This window comes from Acartia tonsa, chromosome 10, assembly GCF_053477335.1.
Source record: "Acartia tonsa isolate MP-2025a chromosome 10, ASM5347733v1, whole genome shotgun sequence".
Lineage (NCBI taxonomy): Eukaryota > Metazoa > Arthropoda > Copepoda > Calanoida > Acartiidae > Acartia > Acartia tonsa.
The window spans coordinates 5,265,611-5,292,782 of NC_137269.1; the positions used below are offsets into that span (position 1 = coordinate 5,265,611).

Below are 27,172 nucleotides of genomic sequence, written 5' to 3' on the forward strand. Positions count from 1 at the left end.
AAACAAAATTGTTCCTTCTGTAGATTACAATTAGTGGTTGAAACGTTTGGACACTCAACTAAATGAACCAACCAATCAAAAAGTCTTCAGGGTTGATAAATTGATATATATCCCCAATGATGATATACAAAATCATTCTTTCTGTAGATTAGAATTTGTGGTTGAAACGTTTGGACACTCAACTAAATGATCCAACCAATCAAAAAGTTTTCAAGGTTGTTAAGTCAGCAAATAAGAAAAAGTTATAACACTTCTTTGGGGACTAGTTTAATAAACAGACTAATGTCCCCTTTCTCCCTGCAAAGACCCCAAATTCTTAATTATGGTATACACTTTTTATACTAACATAAACAATACTTAACACCAATGAAAATGCTTTTAAGTTAAAAAACTAAAATAATAAAGATAGATGGGCGTTACAAGTAGAAAAAATCGTCTACAAGATATTTGCTAAGGTAATATTTTGTTCTACTGTAAGGTATTTATTAAAAGCAATCATAGGTGACCAATTTGAAAGGTATCTTTAACGGCAAGTATACACTAATAAGCATTAAAAAGGTCATCATTCAACGCTTTCCTTATAATGTAATTGGAAGTCTTCTGTTGTCATGAATTATTCTTTTTCGATTCTTTAATTTTGACGAAGTGTAGTAGGCCGAGATTCGAACTGCTTAAATCCTCAGATGCGCTTAAGGTTACTCCATAGTGTATATAAACATTATATAAAACTAAACTATATAAACACTACGCTTTATTTTAATACCAATATAGAAAAACCACAAACAAAGGTCTAACTTTCTGCTTTTATGGTTAATGAATCTTTTTCTTTTGACCACGTTCATTAAACATATAATTAACTAGAGAAGTATTAAATACATGAAAAAATTTCCTATTATTGCTTTTTTAGGTTAGGTTAAGTAGGCTAAGTGTTAGCATAATCCCATTTGGATAGGTCCATATTATCTACGTGTAAACCAAATATCAAAACTTTATGTCTTACAAAGCTATCTATCTCCTTGCTATCTAAAGAAAAGGTTACCTAGATATCTGAGTGAGGAATTATATTGGAGAGCAGATGTTAGTGATATCACAGCCTGAAACAAATGAATAGTTAGATTATATTGGAAAGCAGATGTTAGTGATATCACAGCCTGAAACATATGAAGAGTTAGATTAAGTTAGATTACATTAGAAAGCAGATGTTTGTGATATCACAGCCTGAAACATATGAAGAGTTAGATTAAGTTAGATTAAATTAGATTATATTGGAGAGCAGATGTAAATGATATCACAGCCTGAGCATATGAAGAGTTAGATTAATTTAGATTATATTGGAAAGCAGATGTTAGTGATATCACAGCCTGAAACATATGAAAAGTTAGATTAGGTAGGTTAAATTAGATTATATTGGAGAGCAGATGTTAGTGATATCACACCCTGAAACGTATGAAGAGTTAGATTAAGTTAGATTATATTGGAGAGCAGATGTTAGTGATATCACAGCCTGAAACATATGAAGAGTTAGATTAAGTTAGATTATATTGGTAAGCTGATGTTAGTTAAATCACAGCCTGAAACATATGAAGAGTTAGATTAAGTTAGATTATATTGGAGAGCAGATGTTAGTGATATCACAGTCTGAAATATGTGAAGAGTTAGATTAAGTTAGATTAAATTAGATTATATTGGAGAGCAGATGTTAGTGATATCACAGCCTGAAATATGTGAAGAGTTAGATTAAGTTAGATTAAATTAGATTATATTGGAGAGCAGATGCTAGTAATACCACAGCCTGAAACATATGAAGAGTTAGATTAAGTTAGATTATATTGGAGAGCAGATGTTAGTGATATCACAGCCTGAAATATGTGAAGAGTTAGATTAAGTTAGATTAAATTAGATTATATTGGAAAGCAGATGTTAGTGATATCACAGCCTAAAAAATATAAAGAGTTAGATTAAGTTAGATTATATTGGGGAGCAGATGTTAGTGATATCACAGCCTGAAACATATGAAGAGTTAGATTAAGTTAGATTATATTGGAGAGCAGATGTTAGTGATATCACAGCCTGAAACATAAGAAGAGTTAGATTAAGTTAGATTAAATTAGATTATATTGGAGAGCAGATGTTAGTGATATCACAGCCTGAAACATATGAAGAGTTAGATTAAGTAGGTTAAATAGCCCCATAGGGTTAGTACTCAACTTGTCAATAGCAGGAGGTGTCATTAAAACAATTAATTTCAATTGAAATTGCCAATAATAAAAGATTTTGTTGGCGTAAACTTGTTTTTTGATGTAAATGAAGGGAAGTGAGTAAGAAGGGGGATAAATATGGGAGGAGGGTTGTGAGGAAATTGTTACTTAGGAATGTTTGTCAGAATCACCTTCCCTATCCCTGGTCTATAGAAAAAAGTTTGTCAAATGAGATAGATTATTTTAGGGAAATATCAGGGACATTTGAAGATTGTTCTACCTCTTTTATACGTTTTTAGTTATACAGTAGAGTAGAGTAGCTTCGTCTAAGCGGGAGACCTTTGAACATAGTAGTTTACAAACTTATGAAAAAATTGTTTACTTGTGGTAAAAATAAGTTTAATAATATACACAGTTTGCAAGCATCATTACACACAATTTATTAGGTCTTTCTTATACATCTACAACTAGTCAGAATCGAACTTTTGGCTAAATGCTCTGAGTTATAGTTTATTAGATAAATACTCCATTACCATTATTACCATTACCTCGTCGGGGCGGGATTCTCCTTTGACTTTTCAGTGATCATATATAAAATCCAAACCATCATCCACGTGTATTGGGAGACCCAAGGATATTAGGTTAAGTAACATCCATCAGACCCTTTGATTGCACGACCTTTGCCTGAGAAGTCCTAACTGTGCATGGTAATGAGTTTCTCCTGTTTATGGGCCAAGGCATTCCCCCTGCTCTTACTATTTATGTGCACACCAGACATAACAGCAGAAGAACGATTTTTAACGGCTTTAGTTATGACGCGGTGTTGGCCTGAGATTCGAACCTATCACCTCCCAGGCGACGAGCAGATGCGCTACATGTTGAGCCGATCGCGGATTAGATGGATACTCCAATTCAAGAACAATAATTTCCTAAATTAGGTAGCAAAATAAAACAACTTTTATTAACTAAATGGCTTCAATAAAGATTAAACAAACCAAAGCAACACTGGTAGAACTTAAATTTTCTAGAAAGTGTACTTTAAAATCTTTATTTTTTTACAATGTGGTTTGCTATTATCATTAATATATAAAATATTTTTGTATGTTTAAACAAAACATTCAATAAGACACATAAAAATATAATATTGCAAATGTTTTTATGTCAAGGTACCATAGACGTCCAAGCTTTTTTGGGGGGGGAGGGAGGTAGAAAATTTTAAGGGGTAGGGTAATTCGTATTTGGGGGGGGGGGGTAAAAAGGCGCGGGAAGCGCGCCGAAATTTTTTTTTTACCCCCCCCAAAATTTTTAGCCCGGGGGTAAAATTTGCTTGCGGGGGGGGGGGGGGGGGGGTAAATACCCCAATGAAATCTGTTGGCAGGGGTAAATTTAAATTTTTTTAAATATTTAGTATAAAAAAACGCGTGAAGCGCGCAAAAATTTTTTTTATTAGAGATTTTTTATTTTGAGGGGGTTATTTCCCCCCCCAAAATTGTTTTGGGGGGGGGGGGGGAAATACCCCCCCCCCCCTTGGACGTCTATGCAAGGTACTACCCTTTTTTCAATTGTTTAAACTTCTTAATGGGCGACTTTTTGATTTTTTTATATAGTGCTATTTTATTTAAAATAATAATTAGCCGATTTGTATAAAGGATATATACAAATTATATTTTGTGTTTTACGAGACTTTCTTTTAGTCCCAAAAATAAATTTTAAAAAAAATTCTTTTTAGTGAAGAACATTTCCTAACTTTTGTGATTTTAAAAAAAAATAGCTAGTCGGTGCTTGTTGTAAGTAGTAGATGTAAAATGATCCATAGAATATAGATATGCAATCAGTTTTTTTTGTAGACCTTTTATTTTTAAAGTAGCTTAAGTTTGTTTCTTTCTAAATTAAGTTGGTTTTAAGGTATCAAAGAAAAAGAAGAAAATTGCTATTATTAACAAAAATAGTAAGTAATCTGTTGAGTAATTAATTATTGAAAAAAAGCTATTTTGGTGAATCATAACTTTGAACTTTGGGAGCTCGTCACGAATGGGTTAAAACAAAATCACAAAAGTTAGGACACGTTCTTTAAGAAATAATCTTAGTTATATTGTTAGATTTACATTTTAAAAAAAAAAATTTCTACCAGAAAAATTTAAAATAGTTTTTTTCTTCCTTGTAACAAACAGCCATTGTTTTAAATTAAAAGTTTGAAAGTTGGTTCAGTTTTAACCAAATTATGTCCTAAATTGCAAATTGACAAATACCTACAGGGTCTACATTAAAAAAGTCCGGGATAAAATAAAGTAGGTTTCAAACTTTAAAGTATTTTAAGTGTTTTGGTAATTAAAGCTTAAAATTACTTTTGTGTATTTTGAATATTTTTTTGCCAAAATCTCAAAGAATCATTGTTTTTAAATTAAATCAACTATAAACTTTTTCTTGCATGTACTTTTTATCCAAAATTTATAGCTTTAAAATATTTTAAGTTAAGCCTGTTTTTTTATGAGTGGAGAAAATTGCTCAAAAAAAATTCTTACGTCTTAAAAATGAGGGATGAGGAGAGGATGAGTGGGAAAGAAAACCTCTAAAAAAGAGATGGATATTCCCTCATTTTTATGACGTCACATGCTGATTTTTTGAGCGACTTTCTTCCCCTCACGTTTATATTAGATTAGAATTTCACTTTATAAAGTTTAAACCTCCATATTAACAAACCTATTAATTGTTGTAATTTTTAGATGATTTCTAATAAAAAATGATACACATCCCATTCATGATAAACAAAACTACCCAATCTGTATATTAAAGATATTAGTTGAAAAGTTTGGATACTACTAATTTGAAACAAATCAATGCAAATACAATAAAAGTACTCAAAGTTTATGGGCCAACAAACAAGATGATGTGCTTATAAAACTTTGGGTACCAGTGTAATTTTTAAGATAAAAGTCACCCTAAAAAAAAAACATTATTAGACAAATTTTCTCGCCCTGTGTGGTGCAATTAGCTTTAAACTCTGTTTCTCAGTATTGCTTCAACTTTTTAATTGGGTCTATTTTGTACAAGTTGAAATTAAGAAATTAACTATGAAAGTGCACTATAATTGGTCTCTCTCCATCTATTTCATTTCTTCTTTCTGCCTCTTTCTTCAACCACAGGGATAGGACAATAAACGATAAATTGATGAATGAACATATTGGCAATTCTGTAAATTAAAATCATTGGATGGAAAGTTAGAACACTAGTAGTCAACGAATAAGAAAACGTGGTTCTAAATCTTTGAGTACCAGTGTACCAATTTCCATTCCCATATAAACAACCCCTTAAATAGTGGATGTAAATATTCATTTATTTCCCGGAGGTAACCATTTATTTCCCCGAGGTAGTCATTTTTAGAAGATTTTCAAATTTTTTTGGAAGATTTTTGAATTTTTATTAATTATTAAAAGAAACTTGATATCAGGGATAAAAATGATCATTGCCGGGAAATAAATGAAAATTAAAAACCAAAATTAAACCACATTTTAGCATAAAAAAATGATTTTTTTGTTTAAATGAGAATGATATTCCTGTCCAGTTTTTTGTTTAGGAATGAATATTTCTTACCCGAGGGAATAAATGATGGACCGATAGGTCATCATTTATTCCTAAACAAAAAACTGGACAGGAATACCCCATTTCCCCTCTTTATTTTAATCGCCTACACTCCATATTATCTCTCTCTCTCTCTCTCTCTCTCTCTCTCTCTCTCTCTCTCTCTCTCTCTCTCTCTCTCTCTCTCTCTCTCTCTCCTCTCTCTCTCTCTCTCTCTCTCTCTCTCTCTCTCTCTCTCTCTCTCTCTCTCTCTAACTCTCTCTCTCTCTCTCTCTCTCTCTCTCTCTCTCTCTCTCTCTCTCTCTCTCTCTCTCTCTCTCTCTCTCTCTCTCTCTCTCTCTCTCTCTCTCTCTCTCTCTCTCTCTCTCTCTCTCTCTCTCTCTCTCTCTCTCTCTCTCTCTCTCTCTCTCTCTCTCTCTCTCTCTCTCTCTCTCTCTCTCTCTCTCTCTCTCTCTCTCTCTCTCTCTCTCTCTCTCTCTCTCTCTCTCTCTCTCTCTCTCTCTCTCTCTCTCTCTCTCTCTCTCTCTCTCTCTCTCTGGACATATAAGAAGATACCCTGTTAAGGAGATCCAGATCAGTTCAGTGGTTAGCGAGATCCTTCAGTACAGACAAACAAACAGACATCCTGTTACTTTATTATAAGGATTGAAACTAAATTTGATACCCTTTCAAATTAAAATCTTGTTCTTTGAAAAAAGAAAAGAAAACTTTTGAAGGATAAAAAATAATTTAGCATTAAACTAGTTGTGCATTTATAAGTTTAGTTCTTTTATTCAATTATTTTTAATCCTTAAAAATTATTTTCATAATTGTTGCATTTTAAAAATCGACCATTTTAGAATTATCCTTTTTAACAGAAAGCTTATTGATTTTCTAATGAATTTTTGCATTTCAGATTCTAACGACGATGAGGTACAAATTTTTTAAGCGAATTATAAAAAGGAATATTAAAAATTACTTATAAAGTATTTTTAACTTTGAGTCTTTGAGGGAATCTCATACTCAAAGAAATGCTATGCATCCATATATGGGATTCAGTACAAGTACACTTTCTCTAACCGCAGTCATATTTACCGCATTTTTAAGTCTTGACTATATTTCAAATGTATGCAACGTATAATGGCTATTAAGAATAATGAATAATAGCTATTTATTACATCGTATTATAGACAACTTTCCGCTGATATTGAAATCAAAAATTTAAAGATTAAAAAAAAACAGTTTTGTTAGACCCGAGGGGCTGAAGGTCTGTGCTAACAAAACTGGTATTCTTTTTATTATTGTTTAATATTCGTGAGAATTGTCTGAAATACGATGCTATACATGGTTTTTTCACTACGGCTGAAAACCGGTTCTAATCCAGCGGATATTAATTGGTTTCAAAGTCATACTGGAAAGATGATTGACTTACCACATGAGAGAGTTGATTGTTACGGATATTAAGACATTCTAGCCCATTATTCTTGGACAGGCCAGAACAGAAACTATTGAAACAGACTATGTCGGAGGATATACAGTTCCATTCAACTGATAACCTAAAATTAAACAAAAAATTATATTCAGATTTAGATTTTTTAGTAGTATAGCTACTCTGTAATCGTCTTTATTTCAATAATACTCTTCTAAAAAGCACCAAGTTTCATTTAAAAAGTCAAATTAGCATTATCTTCTTTTCATATATTACTGTAGTATGTTTAAAGCGATCTCTGCTGTTTTAGTTTTTAAAAACTTAGTGTCTTATGTCAAAGACTTTACAAAAGTCAATATTCAAGTATAATCATTTTAGTAGCTTACGAGATCTTACAAAAATGCATTCATCCGGTTACTTTTGCATCATATAAAGGTATAAATAAGAGGTTGGACATATTTTAAATCATATCTGTAACAAAAAAGCAGAAAGAAGGTTGTCTTTCCGGCTCTAAAAAGCTTATTATCTCGATAACCGATGGACATATTCGGTTCAACGCTATAACTATGGTTTTAAGTTGTTTTCAATTCTTTTTTTTCAGCTTGGCAAATCTTATGAAAAGCAACTTCTTATCTCTCTAACTTTATATATTTGTATCAATGCGTTTCAAATTCCTTATAAAAAGCCTGGGTTTATACAGGGTGGGGCAAATAAGACCGGACAAACTTTAAACGGCTATAGCGCCAAAACTACTTGACCAATCAGGACGTTTGACGACACTATAAAAAGCTTAGGTAATGACCTTTTAGCACAAAAAAATCGTTGGACGAATATGGACGTGTACAACGAGCTGGCCGCGCATTCCAGATTCCAAATGCGCCGGTGGCTTAAACTGGATTCTCGACTAGGGCCTACTAAATCTGACCTCAGCCCATCTGTAGGTGAGGTAGAGTTTTGTAACTTGCTGGGGATACTGTTAGATGCATAAGTAAGACACTAGAAAAAACTAGAGCTCTCTATCTGAAATGGCTTGGCCGTAGTACTCCAGCAAAGTGAAACGGGGCAGATTTTGAGATGTAAAAAACGTCAAAAACTGTGAAAATTTCTCGGTTCTTGACTTCAGGGACCCATATTGAACTTAAAAAGTCATTTTAGACTATGGGTTGCGCTGACAACCCTAGTTAAAACTTCCTGCCATTTCTAAAAAGGTAAAGAACGTCGTTTTAGCTCAACTATGGTCCAAATAAGAGCCTCAGTGTATAAGGGTAGCTTGAAGTTGGGCGAATTTGGATCCTGCGGTTACTCACGTTCCTAAGGAAATGTGGCCTCCTAGCAGCCCGATCTTAATTCAATGGACTTTTGGGCCTGGGGCTACTTTGAAGCATGCACCAATAGACGTGCCCATACCACAAAGACCTCCCTCATTGCCAATATCAAGGAGAACTACGCCAGCTTGGACAGGTACATTTTGACCTGGACCTGCCGGCGTTTGAGGAGGCGGGTAGAGGCAGTGATTAAGGCTGGCAGCGATTTTATTGAATAATCTAATAGTCATATACATATTTTGCTTGCCAGTTTTTAAAATTCAATAAAATCTTTAAAATTGACGATTTTATGTTCATTTGTTTAGAAGTTAGAATTTGTCCGGTCTTATTTGCCCCACCCTGTATGTATGTTAAAAGTTCGCCCTAGCCTATAGGGGTTTAGTTTTTTTAAGGTGTTTGGGAGGAAAATAGCCTAAAACCATCTAAATACAATTATAAATATTTTCTATCGATCTGTTAATTCCAAGATCTTTTGAATCATAAGTTCGATTTTAAATAATGCTCAAAATTAAATTCAAGTTTACATTTGTAGACACATTAAGCATAAAAAATTCAAAAAAAACTCCATGATTCCTAAACACTCTAGGATGTTATATATATGTGTGTTTAAATATTTTCCCAGAGACATTTGACCACGATTCTGACAAATAATTATAAGTGAAAATTTCCACATAACCAACTTCCTTCTTACTCACTTTCCTTTAGTTACAGTTTTACGCCAACATTGCCAGAAAAATATCCAAAATTTAATATTTCCAAATGGAATTAATTTGCAGAATCACAACCCCTGTATTTTGCAAACTTAACATTAGCAAAACCTATGTGAAAGAAGAAACTTGGTAAACTATTTGCTTGCCACATTTTTATGTAACCAAAAGTTATCAATAATACAAAGTAGAACGATGTTTGTCTGTCTGTTTGTTTGTCTGTCTGTTTGTTTTAAGCGAAGGATCTCGCTAACCGCTGAACCGATCGGGTTCTCCTTTACAGGGTAGCTTCTCATAGGTCCTGGGAAGGTTTATAACTATTTTCTAGGAGGATGGGACACCCCCAACTCCCCTAAAAAATGAAAAATCACACCCCCCCCCAGAAAAAAAAAAATTTCTTTTTCTTTTTAAAACCAAAATTAAAAAAAAGGGGTGGACTACCCCCCCCCCCCAAAAAAAAAAAATAAATAAATTTTTTACATTCTTATTTTAAATCTAAAATACGAAAATTTGGTTTGATCAAACCTCTTGGGGCCCAAGTTCTAATATAAATGAATATTTTTTCATTTGCCCGGGGAATCAACACAACAAATAAATATAATAAGTCTGCAAAGTCAGTGATCAGATGAATCCTCTTATATAGTTTCAGAATCCTATCTCATGTAACATTTTATAGAATTTATTAATGAACAAGAAGTTATAAATGGCAGTGAAAATCACAAATGTAGAAAGTCGCTCCTCAGCGTAACGTCATAAAAATGAGGGAGATGAGAGGAGAAGTGGGAAAGAGACCCCATAAAAAGAGATGGATAATAACTTTTTTTTATGACGTCACATGTCTTTTTTGAGCGACTTTCTCCATTCACGTGAAAATCAAAATGACAAACATTATACATTATAAAGAAGCTTTACTTTCTCAACTGTTTTTTTTAACAAATATGGAACACCCTGTAATTTAATACCTTAAAAGTCGGACCGAGACATTAAGTTAAGATATTTGGTTGACAGTTGGAAACAGAAAGAAGAAGAAACTTTCAAAAAGAAGACAGACTTAAATCTGCATTGTGATGGTAGAAAGCAAAGCTTTTCTATAATTCGAAATCACAACGTCAGTGCAATAAGAAGAGTTGTAAATTTGTACAAAATGGAAGGGGGTAAATACCCCCTTTAAGAAAGTTTTATCTTGGGGTCAAAACAAATATTTCCTCGACATTCCGCCCACCACGAAAAAAACTTTATTTTTATCCCTCCCTCCCCCTCAAAAAAGGACGTTTTTTACATTGTAAAGAATCGTCTTATTGCCATAAAACTAGTAATTGAATGATGGCTACTTTTCAGTATTAAACAAAATTATTTTACGTCTATTTAACGCATCAGTAGAACCATCTTTATAGTATTTTTGGGGGGTTGACGAACTATTTGCGGCGTTTTTTATTTTATTGATATACTAGAATGCAGAAGCGAGTGCAGGTTATGTTATGGGAGTGATTTAACCCCCCAACCCCCACGCCTTGCTACAATGCTTCTATGTTTAGCAATATCTTAAAATATTTTCTGCTGTTTTCTCAGAGTGTCTTTTAATCTCTTATATTATCAGACTTTTTGCTATATCTATGATATAAAAACCACTATGATAGATTTATGGAGTGATATTAAAAACAAGGATGACAACATCCTTAAAAACGAAGCACTGAAATGGTAGGACAAACGGACATTGACGCTTGTATAGTGTCAATCAGAATATAAATGTATAAGAGTCGAAGCGAAATTGTAAGTAAAATTGTTGAAAAGCTGCTTGATACAGGATAATGTTTATGGACATACTTACATTTTTAGGACTTGATTATAGAGTTGATCTGCTTATAATATTGTACTTTCTTGTCCCAGGAATCAGCATACCAAAAATCAGATCAATTGGATTATTAGATCACATAAAAATTTGTTGTTAAAAAAATACAAAAATCAATGTTTAAAATGGAAGTACGGACATTCTGGTAATGATTATAAAGTTACTACGCGTTCTAAATCGTACCTAACTACTACAGGAATCAACATGCAAAGTTTGGAATCAATAGTACAATTCTAACATGCATAAATTAACAAAAAAGCTATCCGTTACGGACAGACCGACCCTAATTATAGAAAAGCTTCGCTTTTAATAATATTACCAAGTACTATGTCTGTTTGTAATTTAACAATGGAATAGGAGTAAAACAAACTCTTTTCGACCAGTTATTCTATATATAATACTACCGGCTACGCCCCAAACCTCCAGGGGCTTTGCCCCAACAGGTTTAATCAAACAAATTTTTCGTATTTTATATTTAAAAGAAAATTTTTAAAAAAAATTTAGGGAGGAGAGATTTTTTTGGGGGGGAGGGGGTGGTCGACCCCACTATTTTAATTTTAGTTTTAAAAAGAAAAAAAAAATTTGGGGGGGGGGGATTTTTAATTTTTTGGGGGGTTTGAGGGTATCCCACCCCCAAAAAAAAACCTTCCCGGGACCTATGAGAAGCTACCCTGTAAAGGAAAACCCAATCGGTTCAGCGGTTAGCAAGATCCTTCGCTACAAACAGACAGGTAAACAGACAGACAGACATCGTTCTACTTTGTATTATAGATAAAAATTTCTTGTGAAGATTTCTATTGCCTAAGGGAATTCATTCTATAATTTACTTGGCATTTTCGTTTGTTTGTATGTCACTATTTTTAAACATTCAAATAATAATTCAAATTTAACAAGTTTTACATAACTATTTATTCCTTAAATCTTGTTATTATTAAACAAAATTATATTCCAAAATTTACACAAAAAAACATGAAATGATAAAAATTGCTTCAAATCATCTCTTATCTCTGTACACAACACATGAACACCTGCCAACAAAAGTTTGGGGAAAAGTTTCACTTTTTTCCCCCACATTTGATTAAACTTTTTACACCTTTTGTTAACTGCTATAAAATGCCATCAGTCCCCTATGTATAAAGTCTTATACAGGAATATGAATCATTTAAAATGACAAAATCTAATTTGTTATTTTAACATAAGCGATTGTTTAAGTAATGTCATTTGTAGTAAAACTTGTTCTTTTATTTGGCTTGATCTATTTTTTTATAACTTAGCTAAACATGAATTACGTATGGAAGGTGGGGAGGAGATAAAACTCCCACCTTTTCTTTATATTACCTTTATAATCAATTACTAATTGAGCTGGAAATTGCTGTACGGTTTCATTTTTCAATATGGAAGTTCTGAAGAAAAAAATTGTTTCCTTTCCTACCATTTATTTGGCAATCCCAAGAAATTCTTTTTTATGAAAATCAGTCTAATTATTACACTTTTACTTGTCCTAATGATATTCTAGTCAAAGTTTAAAAGTAATAGAACAATTATATCCCATTTTAAACGATTTTGATTTATTTACTGTTTGCTTATTCCTTAATCTGTAAAAGTCTCCGGTGTTACATTCAAAATTGATAAATGATTTTACTCCCAGAGTAAGTTCAACCCAGATAGCGTTCAAAACAGTGGCGTGCACAGGATTTTGTTTTGGTCAAAAAGGTCCTAGGCAGGAGTTTTAAAGAATCACATATCTCCTTAAAGCATTATTGTCTTATTAAAGGCACACAAACAAACAAACCTGTAGATATGGAAAAATACCAGGTTTAATATTTAATTGTTCAGAAAAAAAGCCTTTTAAGTTTAACTTGTTACATTAGGGGCGTTTATACTTCTATCTGACCTTTCAGTTCATCGGGGAAGGCTGTGAGTTTTATTGCTATTTATTTTGTAAAAATATTATCTTTTCTTACAGAAAATTTATTATGTTTTGATCAAATATATTCTATACATTTTTACTTTACGTGTAAAAAAGAAAGTGTAAGATTTGATTTTTAAAAAAATGAACTGCATAGCTACATTATAATGTTAAATGTCTGTCTGTTAATTGTTATGAGGAAAACTTGAATAACCCTTTTGCTCATAGGCTTTTAGTTATTCTTCTAATCAACGACTATGTATTCCTCACTTTGTAGGTCCGTCCGTTTGTCTGTAACTCTGTGGTGGAAAATATATATCTAATGAAATCATTAAAGATTAAATTTTTTTAATTTTAAAGTCTGTTAAATAAACTTCTTTCCCATAACTATAAAATTTCCATTTACTGAATCGCCAAACGTTGATTCTATAATATTCATGATAACTGACCTTTTTTATAATCAAATAAGTTTTTTTACAAGTTTAAATTTAAGAAGTAATAAAAAAAAGCATTGCTAATGATAAACTAGAATAAAAAGTAAAAAGTAACTATAAAGTTTCAGCGATTTCCATGAAGAATGGTTTTACGTGTTTTTCTTAAATGTTTAAAAAGAAGAATCTTTGATTTTTTAAAATTTTTCTTTCAATGCTTTTGAGAATTATTAAAAAATCGGAGTAAGTCTCTTTCGTGACAACGTCTCTTAAGGGGCAATTTTTTCATATATTCACAGTAGATTTTCTCATATTTGTAGCCTATTTCTAACCCTGCGGGGCAATCACCTAACCTAAAATAACCAATCAAAAGCTACTGGAAAAATATATCGAGATTAATAGGCGTTGACACGAAAGGGACTATACCTAAATCCAATAAAAGGCATCCAATAATGTTAATTCTAATCGTGCACCGTGCAAAATTGAGTATTGATAATTATTTGTATTACTAAAGCTTCGTTATAGCTCTACGTATTCTTGATTGTTATAAATACATACGTTTCTACTAATAAAATATTCATCAGACCTTTTTAAAGGAAAACATTTTCTACTAAAGCAAGGACCTTTGCATCCATACTTATAAAATCAAAAATACAATAGAAAAAATATAAATTAGAAAAAAATAGAGCAAGAAAATTCATTGATTAGTATATTTTTACCAGCGACTGTGGCTCAACATGTAGCGTAACCGATCATCGTCGGGAAGGTGATTGGTTCGAATCTCGGTGCGACACCACGTCATAACTAAAGACGTTTATAATGGCTCCTACTGCTGCTATATTAGGTGCGCGCAATAAATAATTAGAGTAGGGGGAATACCTTGGCCTAAAAACAGGCGGAACTAACTACCATGCAAAGTTACGATTTCTCAGACAAAGGTTGTGCAATCAAAGGGTTGGTTGTCTGATTGGCAAATGGACGCTTACACCGCAATCATAAAACTTAGGGCTGACATCCTTAAAAAAGCCACATTGTTACAGAAGCACTGACAAATTGACAGCGGCCAATGCTCCCCCTGTGAAGCGAAAAAAGATTGTTTTTTTTTAATCCTTTGCTGTTTTTTTTAAATAATTGTGAATGTTTTGAAATACAAACCCTTTCGAGCCAATTGAAGAATAGGTTTGCTACAAGAGTTGTTTTTAGAAAATATCTTGATTTTCTTTTTTATGTTTGTTTTTTAGAAGAGAGGAAATGTAAAAATGTTTCATTATTAATACCTAACTTTTCATATTTCATAAATTTTTATTTTAAATTTATAAAAAAAAAATGAAATAGTTGAACACAGTAATAGTGTCTGACTGATTATGACGATACAAAAAAAAATTATCCAATGAGAGGCCACTATAAATTTCACCATTGGTCAATAACGGCCTCTCATTGGCTAATTTTTTTTGTTACGTAATAATCAGTCAGACACTATTACTGTGTTCAAATAGTTGAAATAATTGAAGAATAGGTTTGCTACAAGAGTTGTTTTCAGAAAATATCTTGATTTTCGTTTTTATGTTTGTTTTTTAGAAGAGAGGAAATGTAAAAATGTTTCATTATTAATACCTAACTTTTCATATTTCATAAATTTTTAAATGAAAGAGTTAAAAATTTGTGCTATATGGAGTGTTTTAATAATAAACAAAAAGATACAAACATCTGATAGAAGTGTAACTTTACATAACTTCAAAAAAATCATCATTTATAATTCTAAAACCTTTGAGAGCTAACTTGTTCATCTATAATACAAAGTAGAACAATGTATGTCTGTTTGTTTATTTGTAGCGAAGGATCTCGCTAACCGCTGAACCGATCGGATTCTCCTTTACAGGGTAGCTTTTCATAGGTCCTGGGAAGGTTTATAACTATTTTCTTGGGGGGTGGGACACCCCCAACAAACCCCCCACCCCCAAAAAAATTTCTTTTTATAACTAAAATTAAAATAGTGGGGTCCCCCCTCCTCCCCCCCCAAAAAAAATTTCCCCCCCTCAAAGAAATTTTTTTTAAAATTTTTGTTTTAAATCTAAAATCCGAAAAATTGGTTTGATCAAACGTCTTTGGGAAAAGGCTAGGGGCGAAGCCGCTAGTATAATATAAAAAAGTTTAAAGCTTAACAACTACTGAGCTTTTAGAGTTTTCATTATCAGGAAAGCTTTATATTGTTCATATAATGATTTTAGGCTTTCTTAATTTTAGTTTTAAGTTCTAGGATCATTTAAGATAATTTATTTTTTTAATCAAAAATAATGAAAAAATATTTTACCTTTTTAATGATGAAGAATAAAGTAGGAGTTTACCAAGTGCAGTCAGGGAGCTACCACCAATATTGTTACCTAGATAGATAGATATATAGATAGATAGATAGATAGATAGATAGATAGATAGATAGATAGATAGATAGATAGATAGATAGATAGAAAGATTTTTGGGCTAAAAGAGAGCAATGGGCATTGTGCAAAGATTTTTTATTTTAATCAATTTGTATAAAAGCACAAATGGCAAAAGAAAAATGAATACTGATAAGGAAAAGGATTTTATATTTTAACTTTGTGTGAAACAACCATTTTTTTAGAGCAATAAAGATGTGTGTTTTTTTGTCCGTCTTTCTAGCTAACTCCATCAATACCTAATTTCTTTATGTTTCTTTATCTGTGTGTATGATTAACCATTCTATTCGCACTTGTAAAGAAAGCTGTTCCTTCCAGATTTATATGCTTCCAATTAAAACAGTTACAATAGTTTCAAGACTAGGTATGTTTTAAAATGGATATGTGTATATATTGACAGGGGAAAATCTATCGTCAATTTTGGTTACTAAAATTGACTTCACATATTGGTAAGTAGGTTCATCCAGTAGGAGGGTATGGGGTGGATGGTGGGTATTGTTTTTTTAGCCAGCTGGGAGTATCACTCAATTAGACATAAAAATGTGGTGCTACATCAAAGTAATCATTTATCGATTGTTTGTTAAAATTTTTTTATTTTTTGGTTGGATTGTATATACACTGTTGTATTTGATGTTTTTTTAGCTGAGGGCATCATCATTTTATTGGATTATGGCATGCTGCAACATTCAGAATTGTTATTTTTTTTAGCAAAGAGCTTCTTCTAGTTGCTGGGAGTATTACAGGATTGTCATTTTAGAAGGTCATTCTTGCCTTCCCTGCATTATTAACCCCCAACGTTTGGGGAGGGGGACTTAAAGAGATAGACAGCTGACTTTTATATCTGTAGATTATTCATATCGGAGAGTTAACATTTTCTAATATCTTTATCCTGGTGAATCCAGCAAACCTGGCAAGGTTATCAAGGTAAGGAGCATTTTTTTTTACTTTAACAAATCATTTAACATGGCTAAAATACCAAAAGTGCCTAATTCTAAAATTAATAATTAATATTAATGATTTATTAGCTTTTATGTATTTAATCTAAATTATGCATTTTTTATAGGATTTGCTAGAATTCTATAATAAGGTAAACACATCTTTTTCCTTGGAAACAAAAAGGGGTATATGTCCTTTTCAAGAAATTTGAAATTAACAAAAAAAATATCAAAACCAAAATTTATTGTAAATAGGTTCTTGCCAGGGAAAAGGGAACGTGATTCTGACAAACAATTCTAAGTGAAAATTTCCCCTCAAACCTCTTCCAATTTTTCTACCCCTTCTTACCTACTTCCCTTTCAGTTACGTCAAAAAACAAGTTTTACTACAACTATACTCCAACAAAATATTTAATTTTTGGTAATTAAAAATAGTATTAATTGGCTGAATGAATTTGGTTCTGGGTATTGCCTTTGAATCCCTAAGTACAGTACAGAGAATCAGTGCACAATTCAGGAAAGGCTTTGTTATTAATAAAGTATATGTCAACTAATTTAGCATTTTTAAAAGCGAAGCTTTTCTATAATTAGGGTCGGTCCGTCCGTCCGTCCGTCCGTCCGTACGTCCGTCCGTCCGTCCGTCCGTCCGAGATAGATAGCTTTTATTCGTTAATTTAGGCATGTTAGAATTGTCCTATCGATTTCAAACTTTGCATGATGATTCCTGTAGTAGTTGGGTACGATTTAGAAAGCGTAGCAACTCTATAATCATTACCAGAATGTCCGTACGTCCATTTTAAACATGTTGATTTTTCTACTTTTTGAACAACAAATTTTCAAGTGTTTTAATTATCCGTTTGATCTGATTTTTGGTATATTGATTCTTGGGACAACAAAGAACAATATTATAAGCGAAGCAACTCTATAATCAAGTCCAAAAATGTAAGTATGTCCATAAACATTATCCTATTTTAAGCAGTTTTTCAACAAATTTACCTACAATTTTGATTCGACATTTATACATTTATGTTCCGATTTTTCTGTTCAGATACTATACAAGTGTTAATGTCCGTTTGTCCTACCGTTTCAGTGCTTCGCTTTTATGGATGTTGTCATCCTTGTTATATATTAGTTTGGATGGTAAAATTATTTTTAACTAAATAGATGAGATCCTACAGACAGACAAACCATCACTTTTATGTTAGAATTTCACTAATTAGATCAGACTGAAACTAATTAACAAAATCAAATTTAACATATTTTCATTAAACTTTAAAACTTTCAATAAATTAATGATGTTATAATTAAAATTGTCCATTAAACAGACATGTATAGCATACATACTTTAAGCCTGAACTGAAATTTTAAATAAGTAAATTATCTTAAAAAGTTAACAAATGATTTAAATTCTTCTTCATATTTGTTATCATTTTTTTCCATTTTAAAGACATTATTATAAATGCTTATTGTATAATCTAATGAGGCAATAAACTTCAAAGTACATAAAAAAAGAAAATTTGAAAGTTCAAGATGCCTTAAGGACTATCTTGTTTAAAATTCAAATCATTTGAAAACTTAATCTTAAGAAAACAAGAATTTCCACTTTCACAAAAGTTGAAATGAAAATAGATTTCCTTGAATCAAAAAGTACATTTTAAGTCAGAGCTGAAAGTCATTCTTGTTTTTTTAATTAAAAATTACCTAATTTTTCACTCAGAGTTATATACATCTAGAGAGTAAGAAACTAATTGAACTGTAATAAAGTGATTCATCTTAAAAGTTGTAAGGTCAACTCTTATTACAGCACATGATGCAGTTTTTTTTACAACTTTCAGGTGTACAGTATCTCTATTTTATTTTTCCCCCAACTAACCAAAGAAATTAATTTGTTGAAGTTAAACAGGCATTTTTGTTTTAGATTTAACACAAAACTAAAATAGTAAAAAATTTTAAGAAAAATAAGAATTAAAAAACCAAGCAATTATGATTAATTAAGTCCTTGTTTTACAGCTTTATATTTCTTTAATAACTTAAGGAGTGTAACTTTTTTTATCTTCCAGAAGAATGATTCTAGTAGTTAGCTTTTATATGCAATTATATTATTTTTATATTTTTTACATGATTTTGTACTTTTTCATTTTAATTACATTTTGTTAGATAAATCAACAATTTTAATTTGATTGCATATACCAGACTAATAAGGTTTTCAATTAAATTCCAAACTCAATTTCTGTTTACCAAAATGTTTTTATCTATTTACAAATGTGTTAAAGAATTCCTGCACCTCTGAAAAGGGTGTACATAAGCAATGCTGATGATGCATTTGCTTGAGAGTAAAAGAGGTGTACACAAAGATTTTGGGACTGAGGGTTTTTATTATTTGGATGTGCCTATGCACATTGTGTTAAAAAAAATAGTTTCAATTCACAATTTTATTTTAAGGAACAAATTGCACAAATATAAATGGTTCCATGATTATAATCTTATTATCATTAAAAAAATAATCAATCAGCAATTAGAGTATAATCAATAAATCTCTGACAATACACATTTTTTCCATTGATCTTAAAATGTTTTTCATAATTTTAAAAGTTGATTCATTAATTGCATATCAAATGCTAACATATTTTCCTATATTTCTTATATTTCATATTTAGAAAATCACTTCAAAGGTTTTAACAAGTTATTGATATCTTGGTTATATATTAAATACTTTTTGATTTGTTTAAAGCTAAACAGTTTGGTTTTAGGAAAAGTTATTGATTGATCTTTGAATACATTATCAGAATCTTACAGTTAATCAATACTAGGCTAAATAGACAGATTCCAATTTAATACACGGTATTGGTAAAAGAAAAGCTTATTTTATTAATTGTCAAATTAAACCAAATCATCTTTTTTTGCAGCGCTGTTATCCATTTATTAAAGTAACAGTATCTGTGTCAGTGTATGTCTGTTCAAAAGAATCTTGCTAACCACTGAACTGATTTGTTTAGCTTTTACAGTGTAGCTTACTATGTGTCCTGGAAAGTTTTGTAACTATTTTGATGGAGGGTACCAACACCCTCTAAAGAGAAATCTCCCAAAGAAAAAAAATTGTCCCAAACCCAAAGTTTTTTTTTACTTTTTTCTTTTATAAAACTAAATTTAAAAGTAGTGGGAGGGGACTACTCCCCCCCCCCCCCCCTCCTACCTCAAGGGTCCCTAGAGGCTATTGGAACACAGCTGCAAGTATATACAAAATAACAGTTTATTTGAATCACGGTATTCTTATGAAAGTGCAAAGAGAAAATAATGAAAATGAAATTTTCTGGAAAGTAAATGTCATCTATGAAATTTTAGGAGCAGTTGCATTTTAATGGGTAATAATGAACAAACGACATATTCATATAATATAAAAGTACACTGGATGTACTTTATTTATATACTCATTTTTAGTTTATGAATGTTTTCAACTTTATTATTTGGGTTTGATTTGGTTGTTTTAGTTATTGAGATGAATAAATTAATTTTTATACCCATAGATGTAGTTTTTGTGTTTATAAAGTATAAAGTTTTTAGATCATTATTTTGAATAATTTCCAATCATTATTACTAATCCACTAAGTTTATGTAATACCAATAAGCTTGAATTGATAACCCTCTTCTCACTTTTTAATTGTGTTATGGAGATGTTTTGTTTAAATTATTAAATGACTTTTTTAGGCGTGTCAACAAAATTTGAAATAAATATTTTTTGGCTTATCATACATCCTTTTAATCATGATGTTATAGTATGTGATAATATGTAATATTTACTGTACTGACTAGAAGTACTCATCAATTATCCGATAGGCAATATTTACTGAATATATGCATAAGAAAATACCACAATATAGAAGAATACATAGTTTTTATCATAAAGTTACCATATTAATAAATTAATCTGAATTATTATATTTAAATAAAAAAAAATAAGACTATTTTTCAAGAATGCTCATTATAGAATTATATAATATAGAGAGCTATAACTTAGGTTTTAGTAATTAAAATCAGGAGTTGATCTTTAAAATATCACTATCCTAGTAAGCATGGGTTGCCAGCAAATATTGTAAGGCAATTTAGGTAAAATGCAAATATATTTTTTTAACCAACATTTTTACAGCATTTTAAAACCAAAATACTATACACCAAATAAAAAAAAACATCAAACTCTCCAGCTAAATTTTTATGGCTCCTGTGGTTGCAATCGTTTCCCTTTAAATTTAAAATTAAAGCTTATATTATATGTTTAAAAATTGTGACTTTTCATTAACTGGTTTATAATTGAGTATTCCTATTACAAACAAAAAACAATGATGCTATTAACCATTCAAACTGCTGGAGATCCTCATTACATTTTGTCAATATTGGTTGTAATGAATGAATATGATTGTTCTTGGTATGATTAATGTGTTTCTTCTCTGCTCATTCTTCTACAATGCATGGGTAATTGATTTCCTACACTACACTAATCAATCTCATGGCATAGCTTAATCTATTATAGATTTATGATATTACAAGGTTATTATGATGGTTTGAGAGTTGTTTTTTGTTTGGTTTACTGTAACCAAGCTTTGAAGAAATACATTTAGTTTGCTATATAAATCATAAAATCAGCAATGAAAAACAAAAAAAGCTTTTTCATTGCTGATTTGAATAAAGCCATAAATCAAGTATTTGTATTCATACTTATATCATGCATACATCTAAACCATTGAAGTACTTATAGAATTTAATCTATGAAATATTTAAGAGTATATAAGTCTTTTCAATTTGAGAGGCATTATAAGGATAAAGTAAATCATGATTAATAGCCTCCAAATCCCAATACCTATCTTACCTGTTTTATAAGTTCTGCTTTACCCTAATATTTGCTAAACTAACAGAGATAATAGACTTTTTAGATAAAACATTTTGCTTCTTAAAATTAATAGATTAAACTTGTACTTCCTACTTTTAAGAAATTTTGTCATAATTTTAGCTTTTAAAGTAAAGCCAGTAGACATTTAGATTATACCTTTTTAAAAAAAGAAGAAGATAAAAACTGCTTTTCCATAAAGTACCCTGGTGAGAAATTATGACCCCAATCCCCTATTAATTTGAAAAATAAGGGAGAGAAAGAGAGTTTTTTGACAGTTTATTGCTTTAGATCAGATTAAATTAGGTTTTATATGGTACTTAGTATTCTTGCAGGGTTTAGGCCAAGTAGGATTAGGGGTTAGGCATGGGGGGGAGGGGAGCTAATAGTGCTTAACCTTGACCAGTTAAACTACAATGATAAATAATTCAAAATTATTTTAGGGATGTAATGAAAAGTCTGAAAGAAATTTTTTATTTCATGTGGAAAAAAAGTTAAAACATATATAAATGCATCAAATAGATGACAAAAATTTCATAATAATGTGCAACTTTAATGAATGCATAGAGGTTTAAAGTTTATGAATTCCATATTTGTCTCTTGAATGATGTTCAAAATATTCAATTCAACCATTCTCTACATAAATGATCTATCTATTCATATCATATATTCTCAGAATTGCAATTTCACCATCAAAGGAATTTCTAACTATTCTGGGGTAAGACTTAACTTTGAATTTATTCCTATATTATAGTTTACCTGGAGTAAGAAACTGAATATATTTCCTTATTTTAATAATAATGTAAACAGAACATCTGTTTTCATGGTGTATCAATAGTAATATTAGAGGCAATACGATTGACCATAAACAGGCACAAATTTATTAACATATTATATTAATATTTCAAATTCCAAACAAACTCAGTGCAGTCCAGTTGTAGGCTTTTCGATATGTTATACTATCTAAAAAATGGAATGGACATGTTCTTGTTATTAGACAACCATTCTTGTTTTTTATTTTGAGGAAAACCACAAATTAAACCATTGACTTGACCTTCATAAGGTAATGAATAGGGAGGAGACATTGATTGCCAATTTGTTTTCTCATATTTCTTACTCAACCACTGACTAAATTGACAAGAGAAATAATATCCTAATATTTTATAGAAAAATACTATGTTATTTTAATTCTACCCAATGAAATAGGTGCTCTTCAGTATTTAATAAACCTACTTACTTATCTATCTACCTTATATACTGCATAATCTCACCAACATTTGGAGATTTATTCTTCATTTTGCACTACATTTCACTTCTCTAATACCCATACTTTCCTTTTAGGAAAGTGCAGTTAAAATTGCTGGTACTTTCCCTCAAAAGACCTGTTGAGCACTAAAACCCCTCACATATCTTTTGAATAAATCCTTATCATAAATTAAAAGGGTGTATGTCTGTTTGTCTGTTTGTACTGAAGGATCTTGCTAACCGATCGGGTTTTCCTTAACAGGGTAGCTAGATGGTTTATAACTATTTTGAGGGAGATATTAAGAGAAATCACCCCTAGAAAAAAAATCCCTCCCCCCAAAAAAAATAAACAAAAAACAGGGAGGGCATCCCCCCCCCTAAAAAAAAACTTTTTAAAATCTAAGAGGGTGGTGGGAAGGAATTATGTGCTAAACAAAGTAGTCTAAGAGAAAACACTAAATTTCATTCTTTGTATTATACTTTTACTTTTTGATTTATGTGTCTTATATTTGAATGCTGTAAAAGTAAAAAGATTTTCTTCAAATTAGGCAAATTAGTTAACTATTTTAAATTGTATAATATGAAAAATATAAAATGACAAAAATTTTACATTATCATCACCAAAAAGACCAATTAATTAAACTTGTCATCAACATTGAAATATTTGTTGTTTTAGGATAAAAGTTGCTCTCAATTTTAATGTTTGAAACAGTTGAATTACATTAAAATCCTGTCTAAAAGGAGTGGAAGAGATAAATTATCAGTTTCAGATAGAACATGCACTGGGAATATATAAATATTAAATTCTATTCTCAACCATGATATTCATAGCTTCATGGTTGCCAGCTTTTGTTAACTTTACAATCCTATAACAAACAATTTGTTACCCTAAAGTACTAACCATTATAAAAGTCAAAACTCTAACAACAAATTTTAAGATGATGTATAATTTAACTTTTTAAAGTTTTAAAGATTAAATAAAAATAATAACATGCAAACTATGATAATGGTATATTCCTTTATAGTATAGCATGATTAAGAGCTTAGGAGAATTGTACATACCCTACAATGAGCAATTCAAAAAGAAGGGTCTGTCTTCCCACTTCCCAATAGTTACTATCCATAAAACTTTCACTTTAAACAAATCTCTCCTAGATTGTATTTGAAATAAGATATCTAAAACTTTTCAATTAGTTAAATTTAATGTTGACCTATTTTCATTTAAAATAAAATGAACACCTTTTTACTAGTTGGAATCCCTGATCAATCTATTGAAATTCTGTGGGTGTATCCTAGCTGTGTTTGTTCTGTGAACTTCTTGGCATACTTTCATTCAGGTCATATTAGCAAATTCATCAGCACAGTCAAGGTTTTTAAAACATATTTCATGGAAATTCAACAATTAATATATATAAAAAAACTCAATAAGTTATTGTATTTGGTATAATTTCTAATAATGTTGTTAAAATTAATCGACCTCAAATATAATTAAGTCCAAAGATTTTGATTTAAAAACAAAATTTATCCTTCAACTAATAAAATGAAATGAATGTTAAAATTTTACTGAAAAAAAATTTTTTCCAATCTAACAAATGTAAATCTAAAAACTAATTATTTAACAATTGCTTTTTTGTTAAAAATGAATAGAATAAAGTTGATAAAACTAAAAGGTGACATTTAAAAAAAAAATAGTTTTTTTTTATCCCAGGTAACACTACTTAATTTGCATATCATCTGGTACAAAAATTAGCCAACCCTGTGTAACTTACAAACATTATATAATGTACTTATGAATTGTTGCCTATGTGACACCTCAACATTTGCAAGTTTATGCATGAGTAAGCATGTCAACAATATATACCTCACTATTACAAAATATTTCAACCCAATATTTCCTTTCTCCTCCTCTCTTTAAACCATTACTATACAACTGTACAAGGTTATTGCCTGTGAAACCCAGTTGCTGTTACTGTATCAAAATTAGATTATTGAAGGGCTTTTTTTTATCAATTGGTTTATAGCAGAAATAATTCAGCTAAAAGGGATAGTTGCATGTAGTACATTTCAGAAAATTGAAAACAAAGCATAAGTTACAAGTATACCATCAAACATATATAATTTTATATTACAATAAATAACAAACAATTAGACATTACTAAATTATTCGTCGTGCTGTTTTTTGTGTAAATAAGCCAGATATAAAAATTTCATATATCACAAAATACGATTTTCAAGTCATGATATTTTTAAAACTACATGGTAAAAAATCTAAATTCTTTTAAATATATAGCCTATAAATGTAGTTTAAACCACTGAACAGGAAAAAATACAGAGTTCACTAAATTCAAGTTGAAATGCATTTCGTGCAACTATATATAGATTTGTACTAATTGAAGATTGAGACTGTAAATCAATAAAAATATTTAGGTTTAACATGGTAGCATTATGTAAACTATACACTTTAAGTATAAACATTTGCAAAACTAGATAGCATTGATACTGTGGATATTTTAATATTTTAATACATCTCTAATAATAATGTTAAAAAAGAGAACTTTTTATGATACCGTCTTTAATGGTTTCTTAATATAAACATAATTAATTCTAATTAAGATGGCTGTTAAAATACATTAACCTAATTAAACAATCATTTTGTAATTAGGCTATACTTATATTATTTAGAACAAAAAACACAATTTAACGCTTAGGACACAAAAACTTAAGAATTAAAGCCTTTACCCTAAGCTATATGAGTCTTGAAAAACGAATCATTTGGATTGTTTTCTTAACCTAATAAGTTTGTACTGAAGTAATACTTTTTAAAGAAGTGTAAGCATGATGGATTGAAGAACGGACAAATATTCAAAGTTATTTTGCTTTTAGATACCAAAAATTTGAATCTTTTACAATTGTAAACACAAAAAAAGTGGAAAAGAGTGAAGATTTGTTGAGCATCAATAGAAAAAGTTGTAATTCTGAGTTTCTTTAATCCTGTAAAACTTTTCATACGTTTAGTTCTTAGTTTCATGCATTCTTCATAAAACTGTGTGAGTACAGGGTGACCAGATCATACTTTTTTCCTTTAATATTATACATCTTACTAGTGGCTTAGCCATAAACTTATATAGCTTCAAACCAAAAAGGTGTGTGTTTGGTCATTATTTTATTAATACAAATTTTATATTTGGTTTAAAAAATCGATTTGATTTTTTGACGAAAAGGGAATAAAATTTTAATATATACCTTCTTAAATATATATTTACAAACTTGATTCGGATTAATATCAAGCTTCCCTGCAAAACTTAATCGGGTTGGCAGTAAGAATTGTAATATCAAATAACTTTTCTTTTTTATTTAATATTCCTTTCTCTTATGGTTTCTGAGTAAGTATGGGAAGGGGGCATATAAGCCCCCCGAAACAATTTACATTGTGATACTTTTTTTATGAAACACCCTGTAACTGTGTGAATGTGTCTGTTCGTAATGCATTCTCAAAAGGAAAGTTTCAATGATTATTTCAAAGAATATAAGATTAGTCTTTTGTAGCTGAGTTGCTGCAGGGAAAAAAGTATGGGGTATTGGATATAAAACGTTGGTTTATGTTCTGTTTATTTAATCCAATATCAAAGGAAGCATAAAACAAACATCAAAAGGGGTGTAATTTTTAATTGATTTTTTAGGGGGTTGATTTACTCTCCTACTCTCCTAGGAGACAATGCTCTACATAATTAACATACCCAAAAGTCACAGAATATAGAAAAATAGACATATTCCAACTTATTCTGTAAAGTGTATATTCTATCCTATTCTATCCTGTCAATAACTGGTAAACCGATTGGGTTCTCTTTTTTATATAAGCTTCATATAAGTACTGTGATAATTTTAGTCTATCGTAATTTCATATTTAAATGTTGGAATGGTTTTAAGCTATTTTTCTAGCCCACAAGAGACCCTAGATACTACTGGGGTAGCCTCTAGTAGTAGATAAACTACTCTAACTAACTAACAACTTACCTTTAAGATTAAGTGAAGCTATTGAACTATTGTTTCTCACACCATTAAGTAAGATCTCTAAACAGTCCTAAAATATATAAACAGTTATTGTCACTTCGTATTATAGACAGCTTTCTGCGGATACTGAGGTAAAAAATTATTATATTAAAACCAGTTTTGTTAGACCCGACGGGCTAAAGACCGGGCAAACAATACTCGTATTAATTTTATGATTTTTATTTTAGTTTTCGTGAAAAATTGTCTGTAATACGATGTTAT

General features: G+C 30.5%; 2 protein-coding genes across 2 annotated transcripts in view; one reads left to right on the forward strand and one right to left on the reverse strand.

The window, feature by feature from the left end:
* The window catches only part of LOC145330399 (uncharacterized), a 123,269-nt gene that overhangs the window by 80,187 nt on the left and 15,910 nt on the right, over nt 1-27,172 (reverse strand). The window contains exons 4-7 of the mRNA XM_080175037.1: nt 26,915-26,981; nt 15,718-15,787; nt 7,189-7,312; nt 1,040-1,094 (exon numbers count right to left, since the gene is read on the reverse strand). Of these exons, the coding sequence (XP_080031163.1) occupies nt 1,040-1,094; nt 7,189-7,312; nt 15,718-15,787; nt 26,915-26,981 (316 nt within the window). The remainder of the gene's footprint in view (nt 1-1,039; nt 1,095-7,188; nt 7,313-15,717; nt 15,788-26,914; nt 26,982-27,172) is intronic.
* The window catches only part of LOC145329247 (mitochondrial glycine transporter A-like), a 402,442-nt gene that overhangs the window by 39,371 nt on the left and 335,899 nt on the right, over nt 1-27,172 (forward strand). The window lies entirely within an intron of this gene.